Source organism: Pongo pygmaeus, chromosome 21 (assembly GCF_028885625.2).
Source record: "Pongo pygmaeus isolate AG05252 chromosome 21, NHGRI_mPonPyg2-v2.0_pri, whole genome shotgun sequence".
Taxonomy (NCBI): domain Eukaryota; kingdom Metazoa; phylum Chordata; class Mammalia; order Primates; family Hominidae; genus Pongo; species Pongo pygmaeus.
Genome location: NC_072394.2, coordinates 7,672,204 through 7,689,503, shown reverse-complemented (window position 1 = coordinate 7,689,503; position 17,300 = coordinate 7,672,204). Strand labels below are relative to the sequence as shown.

The 17,300-nt window shown below is 38.8% G+C and overlaps 1 protein-coding gene across 1 annotated transcript in view; it reads right to left on the bottom strand.

The window, feature by feature from the left end:
- Window positions 1–17,300, bottom strand: part of SPTLC3 (serine palmitoyltransferase long chain base subunit 3) — a 226,325-nt gene that overhangs the window by 76,177 nt on the left and 132,848 nt on the right. The window contains exons 10-11 of the mRNA XM_054467406.2: window positions 8,201–8,325; window positions 5,830–5,923 (exon numbers count right to left, since the gene is read on the bottom strand). Coding sequence (XP_054323381.1) covers window positions 5,830–5,923; window positions 8,201–8,325 — 219 coding nt within the window. The remainder of the gene's footprint in view (window positions 1–5,829; window positions 5,924–8,200; window positions 8,326–17,300) is intronic.

The window sequence follows — 17,300 nt, the reverse complement described above, 5'->3', positions numbered from 1 at the left end:
GTGAAAATCAAGATATTGGCGGGGCTGTATTTCTGTCTGGAAGCTCTAAGGGCGAATCCATGTCCTTGATTTTTCCGGCTTCTAGGGAAATGCTTCCTGCATTCCTTAGCTTGTGGTCTTCTTTCATCTTCAAAGCCAGCAAGGGCTCTTTAAGTCTTTCTCACATTGCATTGCCCTGATGCTCACTCTTTTGCCGCTCTTTTCCACATTTAACAACCCTATGATTGCACTAGACCTACGTGGATAGTCTCTGTACAGTTAGCTGTTTTGCGGCCTGAATTCCATCTGCAACCTGAACTCCCTTTGCCAGGCAACATAATGTTTGTAGGTTCTGGGGATGAGGGCATGGACATCTCTGGAGGGTTAGCATTATTTTTCCTACCAAAGAGAGCAGAAGAGCAACAGCAGCTCAGGCATAATAGACTCCCATGGGTTAGAGGACAGACTCTGACCCTAGCTGCACCCAATTCTCAATTAGTGGAGAAGGGCAGTATTTACCCAGACAGCTCCAGGTTTCACTATTAATCAGTTGTATGATCTTGGACAAGTTGCTTAATAACTCTAAGCCTGAATCTTCTCATTTGTAAAGCAGTTCCTACCTCATGGAATTCTTCACAGGGCTAAATAAATTAGAGAAGGCCATTACCTCAGTATCTGGCACAGAGGACTTTCTCAATAAATGTTAGTTGCTAGTCTAAATAACAACAGCTAACATTCATTGTTAGGATAGAGATAGTAACTATTATCTATTTTTCATGAGTACAAAGGGAGAGCATGAAGAATAAGTTACTGAATGTTTTGAGAGCTTTGTAAAATTGGGAGATAAAATTTAACCCTTAAATTGTAATTTCAGCAAAAAGTTAAGAATTTAAGGGAAAATTTTATTTGGAAATAATTTGAAACGTAACAGAAAAATTCCAAGAATAAGAGTACTGCAAAGAACACCCACTTACTTTAACCTAGATTCACCTATTAACACTTTATCCCATTTACTTAATCATCTCGTCTATGCATATTTATAGCTATGTCTGTCCACCTGTGTTTAAATGTGTGTGTACACACACACACACACACACACACACACACACAATTTTTTCCCTGCATTAAGACAAAGTTGCATATATCATGTTCTTTACCCCTAAATAATTCAATGTGTCTTCTTTAAGAATAGGGTATTCTCCCCTTTAAGAATAGGGTATTCTTATACAATTACAGCAGGATTCAGCAAATCTTTTCTATAAAAAGCCAGATAGTTTTACTTTAGGCTTTGTGGACCACATACAGTCTCTGTTGCGTAGTCTTCTTTGTTCTTTATACGACGCTTTAAATATGTAAAAGTGTTCTTAGTTCACAGGTCATAAGTTGTCTACCCCTGGACTATGGTGAAACGATCCACTTCAGTATTTTTAATGTTGATACACTTCTTATCTAATATTATCTAATTAACCATGCATCTTCCAATTTTTCAAATTGGCCTGGTAATTTCCTTTATGCATTTTCCTGTCTCTTTTGGAATCTAGTCTAGGACCTGCCATTGCACTTGACTGATACTGTTCTTTCTTATCCTTTAATCTGGGCCATTTCCTCAGCCTTTCACTGTCTCTTATGGTATTGACATGTTTAGAGAATACAATTCCCTTTGTAAAAATAGAACATTCCTAATTTGGGGTTGTCTAGTGATAGGATTCAGTGCTCTAACCTGCATCCCATATAAATGATGTCAAAGGCTTTTTAGGGTATCATATCTGGAGACACACAGGGTCCATCTGCCCCTCACTGATGACTTCCAGGTAATAGCAAATGGAAAAACAACAACAAAACAAAACAAAACAAAAACAGAGAATAGAGAAATTCTAAGAGAACACTGCTTTAGAGACAGATGATCTTCAGAATTATTATTTTTTTCATCCAGTGCTGTTCAAAGCTTTAACTTAAAGCTTGTATCTCTGTTTCCATCTCTACTAGACATATGAGAAGGCAACTAAATGTTTTGAGAAAAACCAGTTTAGCCAGGGAACAGCATGGTAGGAAGCAGAACTCCCAGGCGCCTTTTGTTGCTTTTTGAAGTACATACATTCTTAGCATGATCGTTCAGGTCATGCTGAGAGTCCTGCTGCTCTCTGCATGCTCCAGATTAGTTTCTGCCTGAAATAATCTTTTCTTCTTCCCTGATTAGAATTATCTTAATCCTTCAGCATCTACTGCAAATGCCATCCATTTTATGCAATTCCCAAGGAGAAATAGACTCTTCATTTTTCCATAATGTTTTCTACTGTCCCTTAGTGACACTGATGACAATGACAAGGGTAGTAATAGTAATAACATAGCAGATACAAATAATTCAGTAGTTCCCATTGCCAGGCATCGTGCTAAGCACTTATATGCCTTTTCCAACCATAGTATTATTTTTGTATCATAATTATCCTCATTTTTGGAATAGGAAAATTGAGATCCAGAAGGTAAAGTAGTGTGTCTAGGACCACAGTTTCACAGTCTAATAAGCTATAGGATGAGAACACAAATGCATGGGTCAAAGCCTGTACTTTGTTTTAAAATATTGGAGCAATGGTTTTAATTTTATATATGTTGTATGATTGTAATAATATTGTTAGCTTAAATTTACTTACAGGGAAACATACAAATATTAAGTGTACAATTCGATGAATTTAAATAAGAATGTAACCATCACCCCATCAAAAGATTGCCCCAGAAAGTTCTTTTATGCCTCTTCTCACCAATTCCCTCCCTCCAAACCAGAGACAAGCATTGTTATAATTTCTATCATCATAGATTAGTTTTGTCTATTTTTGAATTGACTACAAATGAACTCACGCAGTATGTATACACGTTTGTGTCTGGTTTATTTCACTCAAAATAATTAAAATAATTTTTCTTGAGAGTCAGCCATGTTATGTGTAGCAGTAGCTTGTTGCTTTTTTTTTTTTTTTTTTTTTTTGTGGAGTAGTGTTCTATTGTATAAATAAATAATAGTTTTTTCTACTATCCTGTTGGTAGACATTCGGATTATTTCCAGATTTTGGCTATTATGAATAAAGATGCTAAGAACATTCTTGTACAAGACTTTTAATGGACACACACTTTCATTCCTCTTGGGTAAATATCTAGGTATAGAATTTCTGGGTCATAGTAAAGGAGTATGTTTAGCTTTATAAAACTTTGCCAAATAACTTTCCAAAGAAGTTGTGCCATTTTATACTCCACAGGCAATGGGTGAGCATTCTAGCGGTGGCTCCATATCCTTGCTAACATTTGGTGTTGTCACCTTTTAAATTTTAGCTATTTTAGTGGGTGTGAGAAAGCACTGTAGCCAAAGCCTATGCTCTTAACCACTGCTTGATGTCATCATGGTCTTTTTCACTTTATACAGTACCTTGCATGCATATCTACCTTTCCTACTAGATTCCAAGTCCTCAGATAGCTGAGATATTACTTATCACTTTTATAGTCCTTCAAAGGCCTAACATAGTGCCTGAATCAGAATAGATACTCAATAAATGCTTAACAAATTTTGGCTTGGAACACATTCTCTGCCAACTTTCGATCAAGATTGTAAAAGAGTAGAGAGAGCAAGAGTGAGGATAATTAATATGGCAGGTGTCTGGTGATATATCCCAGGGCACACTGGCAAAATCTGGGGACAGCTTAAAGGATTAAAGGAGGTTCAAAAAATAAGATTCTATGTCTTATATCTCTCAGTATACATTATAATCATCTGGGGAACTCGGAAGAAAATGCAGATGTCTTGGCCCCAACCCAGTGATGGTCATCTTGGAGGATTTCTACCCTAAAAGCCTTAAGCTGGAGAATAGGGAATGCTTGGTCAATGATTAATGAAGCTTACGTTTAGTCTCCCAGTTGGTCATTTATATATGTATGTATGCTTAACTATCTATCTATCTACATGACAGATATTTGGACTGAGTTGATCTGAGGTGGGCACAGTCAGTGATCTTTTATGGATGTTCCCTAGATGCCACTATTGTGCAGCTAGCATTACGAGCACTGATACAGTAGAATGGAGTGAAGAAACAAAGGGTTTACATTGGTGATGATCATGTTGATTTGTTCCAAAGAGATAACAACCAGACTACGTCTCTCTCTGGAAGTGAGATTATCATGTTTAACCACATACATAGATGGAACTACAGTTGAATGACTGCCTAGCTATCCCCTTCATCCTTTGCCAAGTAGACAGAGCCTTTGATCAGCAATCATCTATCATGCTGAAGAATCAAAGGGCACAACACACTTGTGCTAATACCAAAGGCATTCCTTGTAGTCTCTTAATAAACTTACTTGGAGCCCTGAAAGACGTCTACTCCAAACATGAATTCCCAACACTGCCAAAATGATTTGAGTCTAGATGTGACAATCCATGATATTTCAGGCAGAACTGAAAGAATTTAACTTGGCTTATCCAAGTCTAAAGCCGAAATTGAGTGTTTGATGCAAAATGGACAAATGAGGTCAGTGTATTTTGAATGACATTAAGCTAGATGTTATAGCCACCCTATAAGTCTGAGGGGGCCACAGTTTGGCTCTTCTGGAAGGTCTGGTCCTGAACTTCACTCTAAGTGTTCATCTTCACATAGCTACTGAAAGCGGCTCAGTAAGGCATAGCCAGACCTCACCCCACTCAGTGAGAGCCATAGATTTTTCGTTTGAACAACTCTACGAGTTAGACAAGGGGGTTCACTTGACAGTACTCCCATGCATTTTCTTTCCTCCCCCATGGGACAATTGTTCTTTGGTTTAAGACTGCTGGGAGGTGGGCAGAACAGAATTGAAACAATTCTTCCTCAGTTCTCTGTCAGCCTTCTTCTTGTCACTTCAAACTTTGTTACCTCCTTGGAGGATGGAGGGGAGAGCTAGGAAAGAGGAACGGGAAAAATGAAGGGGAAGGGAAGGCAGGAGAGAAAGGTGGTAAGGAAGAAAGAGAAAACAAATTTGTGTGTGTACACGTGTGTGCATGTGTGTGAGTGCATGTGTGTGCATGCATGTACATATGCACAGAAAGAAGGGAATTTTCCAATGACAATAACAAATTAGAATCAAAACCTTTCAACTAGGAGGATCCTTACCTATCACAGAGTTCGACACCTCGTTTTACAGATGAGGAAAATGAATGCAAGAAAGATGAAAGGATTTATACAAAGTGACACAGTAAGTCAGGAGCAGAGCCAGACGAGAGAACTCAGGTGTCCACCACCATCCACCTCCTTCAAAGTGTTTCCTGATAATTTCCATGCTGCCTCATCAAGACCCTAAAGGAAGAAATAGCCTTCTGCCTGCTCCTCACCACCCAACCACACAAACCAGAGCCTGAAAGGACATTTCAATGAAGTCGAATAGTTGGTTTTGTTGGGTGGGGATGTGAGCATCTGTGGGTGGGCAAAGTGAAAGGAGGCATTCTTCTAAGGAACAGGCTCATTTTTTACCTGACCTTAACACAAAACTTAAGTCTTCAAACTTTCCCAAGGCAGAGCTACAGAAAGGGAAGAGTAATAACACTTCTGATAATTAAATGGCAGTCCTAAGAGATCAATCATGTATTTAGAGGCCACATTGCAAAACCACTAACAGTGACATTAATGTGTTTGGGTTACACTTAACAATTTGGATGTTTAATGCATTTCAACCATTTGTTCCAGGTCACCAGAGGTTAACAAGCCAGGAGTGAATATAAACATAATTGTGTTTCATGAGGCTACATTGTCAGCTTGAAGAACAGAACAAGGCCTCATCAATAATCTTTACTTTCTTCTAGGAGCAAGCCAGTACTTGTTGAGTAAATACATTGATACTCACTGTTGTGTTTGAAGATTCTTATGGTTGCACCTGAGAGTCGGGCCCCAAGCACAAGCGATGTGTGGTTTAACTCATCACTTAAAATGAGGCATCCCTGTGCAGAAAACAAGCACACAACACACAAGCCAATAAATAAAACCAAGGAAAAACAACTTGTGGGGACAGGAAGACATTCTAAAACCTATAACACAATTTCTAAAACTCACTTTAATTTTAAAAGGCCAAGAGTTTAACCTGGTGTCTATATGGACAAAATCATGTATAGCAGTTAGCTGATGGAGATGGGAATTGTTTTAAGAGATTACATGTTCACTGCAACATTTGCATATAGTTTTCAGTAGAGAAGTTCATCCAAGATCTTTTTTAAGCACCAGGTAGAGCCTAAAGTGTTGATCTCTGACAGGAAGATTGGTAGATTTTTGGGTGGGTTATGAACTTGTAGGGGCACTTCCATGAGAGATTATTTGGAACAGTTTTAGTTATTCCTCCTGAAAGGCAAGGGTCTTTTGTGCAGGACAATTCAAGCTCTTACTTCTGATGCTTATTTTCCACTGTATTAACATCCCATGTATGCAAAAACTTCAGTTTTACAGTCAAAAACTTTGAATTCGGAGAAGTATGGATGGCAGTTCAGTCTGAGGTATGTGGATAAAGTCAGTCTAACTTACTGCTTGTAAATTACTCTTTGTAAAATTATTCTTCTTTTTAAAGTAAACATTTCTAAATTGTAAAACTTCTTAAGCATACCAAAAATGCAGGCAAATTATGGTGGACCTTTGTCTTTTGTGGTCTTCCAGAATCTTTGAATACTCCATTATATTTCTGTAGTTTCACACACAGCATGTTTTGAGTTTTTTTGAGGCAAAAGCCACAAAAATTCCCATATAATTGTACCCTAGATATATGCATATTTGTAATTTTTCTGGTGGAACATTTAGGAGTTATTTATAAGCCTCTACCTCACCTTTCCTAAGAACAGGACATTCTCCTATAAAAATCACGATTCAATGATCACATCCAAGAACTTCAATGCTTTGACAATACTATCATTTCATAGACAGTTCAAATTTAAATTTCCCCAACTTTTCTAATGATGTCTTAAAGCTTTTTATAGACATTATCATTCGTTTGATATTGTTTGATGCGAAATCTAGTCTAAGACCATACATTGCATGTAGTTGTGATGAGACACATTTTCAAAGGCATAAATTTGATTAATGTACTTGCTTACTTGCAATGAACCAGCCAACTTCCCATTTTTTTCTGAGGAACAATTTCAAACACTGGCATGATTGTCATTATATGGCTCATTGCCATTTGGCACCTGCTTTCATCTCTGGTCTTTTCTTTGACCACCATTCTGTATTCTGGTTCCTCCAAACGTATGTATTTTACACATGCTGTTCCCTCTTCGTGTCCTAAATAATTCAACTTATTTATCTGTTAAAATTCTGTTCTCCTCTCACCATTTTTGCACAGACATTGCAGACCTTCTCAGGAAGGGTTTTGGGCAGCTCTCTGTCCTTCCTCGTATATGGGCATGCCTTTTCTATGGTATTTGTCCTATTTTATTCAGTATATTGTTTCCCCCATTAGACTCTAAACTACATAAATTTAAAATATATAGGTCTTGCTCATCTTTGTATGTCTTCTATCTTCCCTTATATGAGGACATAGTAGATTCTCAATAATTGGTTTATTGAATGAAAAAATAAATGAGTAATGTAGGACAAATATTTTGTTCAAATAAATGCTTAATAAATATTAGCTCTGAGAAGTTGCAGATGGGAACTCAGGAGCCCAAAATTATGATTGCTTTGTTAAACTGTCATTGAAGATGAATTCTGACCCATGTCTAGGGCCGCAATTATATAATCAGCAATATCTTGGTAAGATTTGCTGGACTAAGCTGGCATACTTATTCAAAAATACCAATATCCAATCAGTGTTTCTCCTAAGAAAAGAATCTTCTCAGCCATACTTCTTTTTTTTTTTTTTTTTTTTTTTGAGACAGAGTCATACTCTGTCACCAGGCTAGAGTGCAGTGGCCCGATCTCGGCTCGTTGCAACCTCCACTTCCTGGGTTCAAGCAATTCTCTTGCCTCAGCCTCCCAAGTAGCTGGGACTACAGGTGCGTGCCACCATGCCCAGGTAACTTTTTTATTTTTAGTAGAGATGGGATTTCACCATGTTGGCCAGGATGGTCTAGATCCCTTGACCTCGTGATCTGCCCACCTTGAACTCCCAAAGTGCTAGGATTACAGGCGTGAACCACTGTGCCCATCTCAGCCATGCTTCTAACAAGGACCTACTCAGAGTTACAGTTCTTAGGAGTAATACAGTAGAAGACAATTATGTTAACTATTCTCACCTTTCCAACTAATGCCGGGATATTCATTGAGTTAGTTGCGAATCCCATCCCAAAGACCATAGCTGCTTCCACATTCAGGAACTTAGCCACAAGGTCCTCCAACTCCTTGTGCTTATCCAAGGTGCCTGAACATAAAATTACATGAGGAGTGAGCCTTCTCTTTTCCACAAGGCCAAGATTGAAAACTCAAATTCCAGTACATACACATCACCAAAAGACCTATACAAGAGTGCTTGTAGCAGGAAGATTTGCCATTGCCCTAATCTAGAAACAGCCCAAATGTTCAACTATTGTAGAATGGAAAAATACAATATTGTAGAATGGAAAAATGTGGGGTATTTATATAGTGGAATTCAATACAGCAATGAGAAAGAATGAACTACTGCTCCACACAACATTGTGGATAAATCTCGCAAATCTGTTCTTGAGTGAAAAAAGTCAGACATCTAAAAAAGTACAGGCTGTATGATTTCATTTACATAAAATATGCAACCAGACAAAACAAATCTATAGTGTTAGAAGTCAGGATAGTAGTTACTTTTGTTAGGAGCATGAGGATGGTTTTTAGATTCTCTGAATGTTCTATTTCTGCATTTGTTACATAGGTATGTTTGCTTTGTGGAGATTCATTGAGCTGTATACTTATGACTGGTGCACTTTTCACCATGCCATAAATGAAATATAATTTACAAAAAACCCCACAATTCTTCTCTCTTTTTACTCTACATCTCACAAGTAATTAATTAAATTATAACCCCATCAGAGTTTCCCCACACCTAAATGCAAAACAGATCCCATGATTTCCATAGATACCAATAAAACTAGTTATAATTTATTGAACCTTTGCAATGTACTAGATACTGTGTTAAGCTCACTATTTAGGTTCTCTCATTTAATCTTAGAAGCCCAATAGTGCAGGTATTTTTACTTCACAGATAAGAAAACTGAGGCTTAAGAGGTTACCAATAAAAAGCAACAGAGATAATCTAGTTTAACTCCAAAGTTTAGTTTTTACCTCTTTACAATCTCTTACATGCTTGCCCTTTGATCCCTTCTTAAACATAATCCCCTCATGCTTTGCTACAGCAAATGTTGATGCTCCCTGTATTTTCTGTTTGCTGTCACTTGAACTCCTAGGTCTGCAGAGTCCAATATGGTAGCCACCAGCTACGTGTGGTTAGTGCAATTGAGAAACTGAATTTCAAATTTTATTTTATTTTAAGTAACTTAAAATGTGAAGCTAAAGCACAGTAAACTGCATTTCACCAATTGCAAATTTATTTTTTGATAGCATTACATTTCATATTAATTATTGGAAATTTAATGTCTTTATGAAGATGTGCTGTATGTGTAAAATATGTACCATTTTCTGAAGCCATAGTACAATGACAAAAAGTAAAATAGCACATTGATTTTTTTTTTTTTTTTTTTGAGATAGAGTCTCGCTCTGTCATCCAGGCTGGAGTGCAGTGGTGTGATCTCGATTCACTGCCACCTCGGACTTCCAGGTTCAATCAATTCTCCTGCCTCAGCCTCCTGAGTAGCTGGGACTACGGGTGCATGCCCCCATCCCCGGCTAATTTTTTGTATTTCAGTAGAGACGAGGTTTCACCGTGTTGCGCAGGCTGGTCTCGAACTCCTGAGCTCAGTCAATCCACCCGCCTTGGCCTCCCAAAGTGCTGGGATTACAGGCGTGAGCCACTGCACCTGGCCCAATATTTTTTTATAGTGATTACACATTTAAATGGCAATAGTCTGCATATACTGTGTTAAAGAAAATGTATAATTAAATTGATTTTACCTGTTTTATTACTTATTAAATATGGCTATTAGAAAATTTAAAATTACACATGCGTCTTGCCTCATGTTTTTATTGAGCAGTGCTTTCTAAATGATATAACATAACAGATAAATGTACAAGTGGAGAGATGCTGTAATTTGCACACATAGAACGTAGGAGCTGTTGCTCAGATTTAAGTTATGGAAGCATTGTTAGCATGTTTAGGACCGCTATAAACATACTTTCTTCTGCCTAAGGATCAACATAGTTTACTATACAGAGTATGATATAAGAATTTACTTAAATCGGTAAATTAATTTTCTTACTGTGCTAAAATGGTAAGAAGGTATTGAATGGTCAGTTCTAAGATTTATATTGCATTTCATGTTGAAGAGGCACTTGGTGATTTTTGCCCTTCATGAGAGGTCACACTGAGGGGCCTTGCTTTTCAAACTAGAATTTGTTTATCCCCAAAGTTATTAGAAGGCATAGTAAAACAAGTGTTCTAGGCCGGGCATGGTGGCCCATGCCTGTAATCCCAGCACTTTGGGAAACTGAGGCGGGCGGATTACCTAAGGTCAGGAGTTCAAGACCAGCCTGGCCAACATGGTGAAACCCCATCTCTACAAAAAATACAAAAAAAAAAAAAAAAATTAGCCGGGTGCAGTGGCGGGTGCCTATAATCCCAACTACTTGGGAGGCTGAGGCAGGAGAATCGCTTGAACTCGGGAGGCAGAGGTTGTGGTGAGCTGAGATCGTGCCACTGCACTCCACCCTGGGCGACAGAGCGAGACTTCATCTTAAAACAAAAACAAAGGCCAGGCACGGTGGCTCAAGCCTGTAATCCCAGCACTTTGGGAGGCCAAGGAGGGCAGATCACGAGGTCAGGAGATCAAGACCATCCTGGCTAACACGGTGAAACTAAAAATACAAAAAATTAGCCGGGAGTGGTGGCGGGCACCTGTAGTCCCAGCTACTCGGGAGGCTGAGGCAGGAGAATGATGTGAACATGGGAGGCGGAGCTTGCAGTGAGTTGAGATCGTGCCACTGCACTGCAGCCTGGGCGACAGAGCAAGACTCCGTCTCAAAAAACAAAAACAAAAACAAAAACAAAAACAAACAACAACAACAACAAAAAAACAAGTGTTCTAGTAGTCAATCTGACTCAAGATTTGGTGCAATGTTAAAAGTTTACATTGTAATTTCAAACTTTGTATTATCAAAGATATATTATGGAACAGAAAGAGAAACTGATATTTGGGAATAAAACATGGGCATATCATTTGCCAGATACGCGTTTACCTAAAAGAGGGAAGAAGCCTCTTTTAGGTAAACGCGTATCTGGCAAATGATACGGGCTAATATCCAGAATCTACAATGACCTCAAACAAATTTACAAGAAAAAAACAAACAACCCCATCAAAAAGTGGGCAAAGGACATGAACAGACACTTCTCAAAAGAAGACATTTATGCAGCCAAAAAACACATGAAAAAATGCTCACCATCACTGGCCATCAGAGAAATGCAAATCAAAACCACAATGAGATACCATCTCACACCAGTTAGAATATCAATCATTAAAAAGTCAGGAAACAACAGGTGCTGGAGAGGGTGTGGAGAAATAGGAACACTTTTACACTGTTGGTGGGACTGTAAACTAGTTCAACCCTTGTGGAAGTCAGTGTGGTGATTCCTCAGGGATCTAGAACTAGAAATACCATTTGACCCAGCCATCCCATTACTAGGTATATACCCAAAGGACTATAAATCATGCTGCTATAAAGACACATGCACACTTATGTTTATTGCGGCACTATTCACAATAGCAAAGACTTGGAACCAACCCAAATGTCCAACAATGATAGACTGGATTAAGAAAATGTGGCACATATACACCATGGAATACTATGCAGCCATAAAAAATGATGAGTTCATGTCCTTTGTAGGGACATGGATGAAATTGGAAATCATCATTCTCAGTAAACTATCACAAGAACAAAAAACCAAACACCGCATATTCTCACTCATAGGTGTGAATTGAACAATGAGAACACATGGACACAGGAAGGGGAACATCACACTCTAGGGACTGTTGTGGGGTGAGGGGAGGGGGGAGGGATAGCTTTAGGAGATATACCTAATGCTAAATGATGAGTTAATGGGTGCGGCACACCAGCATGGCACATGTATACATAATGTAACTAACCTGCACATTGTGCACGTGTACCCTAAAACTTAAAGTATAATAATAATAAAATAAAAAAAGTAAAAATAAACTAAGTATCATTAAAATTAAAAAAAAAAAAGAGGCTTCTTCCCAATGGGAATGGTTCCAAGAACAGATAGTGAACAGGCCAACAGCCTGGGCATGAGGAGACTAGGTTCTGGCTTTAGCTCTTCCATTACCAGCTGTGTGGACTCTGGCTACCTTTCCTGAAAGTTTGCAGAGGGATTGAGAAAAATGCCATTTTAGGCCTTCCCGATGTTGCACGTACTATTTCCTCCACATAAAACCATTTTTTGCCCTTCATCTTTCCTCTGATGCCTTTCTCAGCTTCCCCAGGGAAAACTGGGCATTTTTCTCTTCCGAGATTGAATGACATTTATCATATGACGATTATAGCACTTATTAAGTTGAACTGAGAATGTTCCCAGGGCAATCTTCTCTAGTACAGAAAGAGTCCTTGGGGTTCAGATACTGTGTGTGAGATCCCATGACTTCCATAGATACTGACAATAGTATCATAGATGGCCATAGTGTCAGACATTCTATGATGGTGTCATAGATGTTTGTCTTGGCAACCACAGTGTCTAGCACAGTGCTGACACATAGTAGGTACTTGTAGAGTTATATGGGGTCTTTTGATGAATCATGAAGACAGGGCTGAGCTTAGAGTAGGAGATGGCACAGGGAAGAAGACCAAAAGACCATTCAATGCCTAGGCAACAAGGTGACTAGCCAGTGAATACCAGCTTGAAGACACTGATTCCTAGAGAAGTCTTCTAGTAAAGACACAGGGTGCCCACACTTTGCCAACTTGATATATTTCCCCTTTCCTGCCCAGAGGGTCAGGTGACAACTGGCCCAGTCACCCAGAAGTGCATGAACAGTTCATGATGCATCTCCGTGTGTCTTTCTCCACCCTTAATCTTTCCAAAACCTGCTATCTCAGGAGTGTATCTACAACAACTGCATCACTAAAAGTTGTTAGGATGATATGGGATGTGTTGTCACGCAATAAAACAGCCAGCCAACTCATGAGAAGTGGGTATGTCTAAGACCATTCTGAGAAATTGCTCCCTACAAGATCCTTTCCATTAGACCTGGCTTAAAGACAGGGAGGAGGCTAGGCACAGTGGCTCATGCCTATAATCCCAGCACTTTGGGAGGCCAAGGCAGGAGGATTACTTGAAGTCAGGAGTCTGAGACCAGCCTGGCCAATACAGTGAGAACCCCATCTCTAAAAAATAAATAAAAAGTAAAGTAGCTGGGCATGGTGGTACACACCTATAGTCCCAGCTATTTGGGAGGCTGAGGTGAGAGGATTGAGCTTAGGAGGTTGAGGCTGAAGTGAGCTATGATCACACCACTGCATGCCAGCCTGGGTGACAAAGCAAGATCTCATTAGAAAAAAAAAAAAGAAAAGAAAAGAAAGAAAAAAAGAAAAAGAATACAAGGGAAAAGAGAGGAAAAAGGAAATGCAGGTGTCCATCTGAGGTCTGAGGTCCCCAGACACAGTCCTTTTTCAGGATTTCCAGTGGGCACATGGTTAGCAAAGTGATTTTTAGCTCCTATATGCAAGACCAATTTCTATGACCAGATGTCTCACAGCTGAGTTACAAGTTAAGAGCAGTTTTGCATCCAGGGGCTTACCTTCATTTATATAGACAACAATAATCCCCAAACTCCATTACCATGGAATTTCTCTGTTTAGTGTTCATAGCTCAGATTTTATTAACAAACCTGAAAGATTCCCAGGATGGCTGAGGATCTTTCACCACTTCTACTTCAGGAAGCCATGCCTTTGAAAGTCAGATTGGACTGGTCTAGGGTGAGGTGGGTTTTTAAAGGAATAATGAAAAATCTTCCTTTTAATCAAGGGCTGCTTTTCTCTTCCTGCCCTTCATATTCAAAAAATAAAAATGTAGGAAGAGCTTGGGGAAATAAAGTAGTCACTAGCAGCTTTGCTTTCTACAAACATTAATTCAGGCCATACCCTGATTGAGTAAAGTTGTCAACTTGCAGTTCGTGGTCCAAGTACTTAGGTAATTCTGGAAATCAAGTACAACATTTTGTCTTTGGTATTTAACATTTTGGTATACAACATTTGGTATACAACATTTTGTCTTTGGTATATAAATGTTGGCATTTTTTAACTCCTAAGAAAGCATAGTTATAATGCTAGCTGAAGGTATAAATAAATCCACGATTTTTTTTTCTGTTTCTCTGTGACATTTTAGTCTCTGAAAGTCAATAACAACCATAGATTGGCTATTGACAGTGGATCTCCAAATTGCTATGTTATGCATAAAATGAATCTTATTTTTGTCCTGGTGGTCCATTTATCCAGTGTTATACTCAAAACCTGTCTTATGAATACAGTAATAAACACAAACTGGAAGTATCCTCTTGTCAGCTCTCTAAGTGGTATTTTCATGTGCTAAGTGCCACATTTGCTGCCATCAGTCAAATCAAAAATTAGATTCAAGATAAAGTACCAATATTCTATCTATGGACTGTATGCATGTCTACTGAATTTTTATTGATACTGACTGGTTCGTACTTTTTAGTCAGAGATTACTGGCCTACATATTGACATTGGTTAATAACAAAGAGTGTGGGTGTTACTAGCAAGCCTGTTTCACAACTACCAATTCTTCTTTTGTAGCCCACGTGAAGACTATTTTCCAAATTGTAACTGTAGCCACTTTTGGTCCAGAACGTCCTGTTCATAAACTGTTCCTTAGACCTGGCCTAAGAGCAGGCGGTTTATTATGGGGACCTGCCAGCTGTCCCATCTTGCCATTCACACTGTGAGTCAGAACTATGAGTTCACATCTGTGCCACTTTGCTTGAACCGGTAATTCTTGCATTAAAGTCAGCATTCACATTCTGCTTAAAGAATTCCATCTTGGAGTTCATGCTTCAAAAGCATTTGGGGTACTCTGCTGACCTCTTTGATCCACTTCCGTCCAGTCTAATGGAGGTTATGGAGCAATATTGCTTCTTGAGTGACTTTGTTTTTCTGGCCAGTATTCCGAGATAGTGTGGAAGAAGCCAGATGTAGTATCTGAAATGGTTCTAGGTCATACAGTTACCCTGAGCATACGCCACTGCTGCTGGGTTAAAGACCCTCCATCATGGTGAAGTCTGGAAAAATGGTGGAAATAACTTTCAACTGCCCACTTACTCAGGCCTTCATTTTAAACAAACCACAAATCAACCTGCTTTTTGGCAGGTTGAAGCATTAGCAAATATTAGATCAGATGTAAATAAAAACCTTAAGTGGGGTACAGATATATAATTATGATGGTCTTTCACATCAAACAATTCTGATGAGAGAAGATTTTCTAAGTAGACAGAATAATAACTTCTCTCTCATCCCCTGGTCTCAATTTTCTTTTTGTAAAGTTTTATTTATTTTTATAAATAATGTGTAATGAGTGTTCACCAATTACCATGATTGCTTAATTTAATCCTCATACTCTATATCCTCTCTAATCCTCACACCTACACACATTCTATGAAGTAAGCAACTGTATCCTTATTTTACTAGTGAGGAAACAGGTACGAACATGATGCTACTTAAAGGAGACAGAACTGATAAATGCAGACCATCTGCTTAACAATGTGCCAACCTAATATACTGAAATATTTTAAGCCTTATCTCAATTGTCATCCAAGTTTTTGAGGTTGGTACTATTATTATCTTCCTTTTATAGATGAGGAAAAAAAAAACCTTGAGAATTTAGTTTACCCTCAAGACCCCTTGGAGGTTCCATGGTCATGCAGTTCGTAAGTTTAGAGCCAAGATTCAAATTAGCATGTCTGACTCCAGAGATGAAACACTTCATCACAATTCCACGGCTTTTTCCAAAGCAGGAAATTTTGGCAGCTGTTAGCCCAAGGGGTGCTAAGCATCTGTATGTTCTTAAATATATAAAGTTTTGTTGTTATAAACATCATAGGACAATTCATTGGAATATTAATGTATGTATGTTCTCCTTAAAAACTTTTTATTCCCCTCCTTCCATGTTTAGTAAGTAACCAGGTTTGGTTTAGTCTTTTGTTTGTAGAGAGGTTCATGATACAGGGTCCAAAGCAGGAATTATTTCCTTCCAGTCTTTATAGAAGCTTACACAAATTGAAGGGATACCATTAGGAGTACTCAAAGGAGAGGAATCAAGGTATGTGAAGCAGAGAGGGTAAAGAGGATTTGATCAAGACTGGGGTCAACGGATCCATTCGTATCTCTTGATGGTAGCTGCCTGGGGACAGTTGCAAGTTGCATGAACGTGGCTTGAACGCTAGATACTGGAGTCTCTATCCTCAACATAGACTCCTCAGCCTCCAGCATAGGACAGAGACACTAGGTTGCTGGACCACAGGGCTTGTATTTAAACAGTGGGCCAACAGTGTTGACCAGTGTGGTTGTGGGACCAAGGACCAGGAGACAGCCCTGATGCTGGGAGCTGCATAATAATCTAAAAGCTTTGCTCCGTCTTGAAGAATGGGAGCCTCAATATGGACTAAAAATAGAAATCCAGATTGGGAATTGGGGCCAACATTAACTTGGTAATAAAAAAAGGAACTTGAATAATTCTTGCACTCTTGAGTTTGTGATACACGTGGCCTTTCCATTCATTAACTATGTGACCTTGGGAAAGTTATTGAGACTTTCTGGACTTTGGCATGAGCTTTCATAAAAGTAAGTTAGACTAAACTCTAGGGACCTTGCTGAACCTCAGTTCTGTGGTTTCATTACTGCTGAACCTCAGTTCCATGATTTCATTACTCCTTCTGTATTTTACTTTGACTAAATGGCAGAGAATTAAGTGTGGAAGTAGTATATGATAAGATGAGAGGCTGTATATTGTACCTTTGATGAAGATTAATACATAGGCCCCTATGTGGTCTTTTAGTTCTAGCTCTTCATTAGAAGAGTTTATTCTGCTCCTTCTTGGCTCACTAAAATAAACTCAAATTATATACGGGCTCCAGGCTGGTGAATAGTTCAGAGGAATATACACATCTTTACCCTGAAGGATGATAATAGAAACATAAAATAGGTAGATGAAAAATAGGGAAAGTCTGGATA